Genomic DNA, 1,204 nt, shown 5'->3' with positions numbered 1-1,204 from the left:
ACTCGCTCGCGCGGCGCGGCATCTTTGTCACCTTCGGCAACGCGTCGGGCGCGGTGCCCGCCTTCCCGCCGATCCGGCTCATCAAAAAGTCACTCCCGCTCCGCGCGGCGCGCATCGCCGAGCCGCCCCCGCGAGGCCTCTCTCGGATCCCGCCCTATAGGTCGCTCTTCATGACGCGGCCGAAGATGCTCGACTACGTGTCGACGCGCGAGGAGCTCATGATGCGCGCCGACGAGGTCTTCGGCTGGATCGCTTCGGGCGACCTCAAGGTTGGGATCGACAAGACGTTCGACCTCGAGGACGCTGTCGCCGGCCACCAGTACCTCGAGGCGGGCAAGAGCAAGGGCAAGCTGCTCTACAAGATCTAATGCATAGGGGGCAGAGACCACGCATGTCATGATAATGTATAGCTCTCCCTGGACGCCCCTCGGCTCTCCTGGACGGTCTCCTGGGCGTAGAGGGCGCGGCGCAGCCAAGCGGGTAATGTAGTGCTCGAGAGGTTGTGCCTTGAGGGTTTTGCTCATTTTATGTATCCATGAGTTCTGAGAGACGGATTTTTTGGCACTTTGTCCGAAAAGAGTAAGAAGTGGAGCGACTCCAAAGTGTGCTCCAATACACACACGCTCACTCCACATACACACGCACACACACACACACACACACACACACACACACACACACAACACACAACACACACACACCGGCACTGAGATCTGCCCTGAAATCTTTAGGTCTCACTCCTCTCAATCTCTAAGAAAGACTAGAGATTTCGATGACTGCTCTCTGGACAGGGTGGCCCGCCACAAGGACCCCAGGAATTGCGACTCGCCGCTTTCCTCCCGCTGTGATTCTGTGTGAGGCTCTGTGTCTTGTTTTGCCAACAATAGCTAAAGAGTAAACACGTACTGTAGACGTACCGGCGCCTTCGGAACTGTCAACTGAGTACACGTAGAGTTTGTAGAGTAGCGGCGCGGACCGGGCGTTGCACGTGCTGTTTCGAGCTGCAACTCGCTGCTGCAGCCGCGACAGTGCCCGCCGATGTAGAGCACGCGGCTCATGACCAGGCCGATCTCAGGGTCGCCCGCCCGTGTCACATGTCGTCGAGGATCACGCGCTGCCGCGCCTCGAAGTTGGCCTCCGAGATGAGCCCCTCATCATGGAGGCTCTTGAGCTCCACCAGCCGCTCGCGCACGCTCCGCTACAC

General features: G+C 59.3%; 1 protein-coding gene across 1 annotated transcript; it reads left to right on the top strand.

Annotated features, from left to right (window-relative positions):
- Window positions 1-170: 170 nt before the first annotated feature.
- Window positions 171-368, top strand: EMIHUDRAFT_259390 (hypothetical protein; the record flags this gene model as incomplete). Its single annotated transcript, XM_005757307.1, has 2 exons — window positions 171-236; window positions 270-368. 2 exons carry the CDS (start codon window positions 171-173, stop codon window positions 366-368), a joined length of 165 nt encoding a protein of 54 aa, XP_005757364.1.
- Window positions 369-1,204: the final 836 nt, after the last annotated feature.

Source organism: Emiliania huxleyi, assembly GCF_000372725.1.
Source record: "Emiliania huxleyi CCMP1516 unplaced genomic scaffold EMIHUscaffold_9100, whole genome shotgun sequence".
NCBI classification, from domain to species: Eukaryota; Haptophyta; order Isochrysidales; family Noelaerhabdaceae; genus Emiliania; species Emiliania huxleyi.
This window is presented reverse-complemented; position numbering and strand designations above follow the sequence as displayed.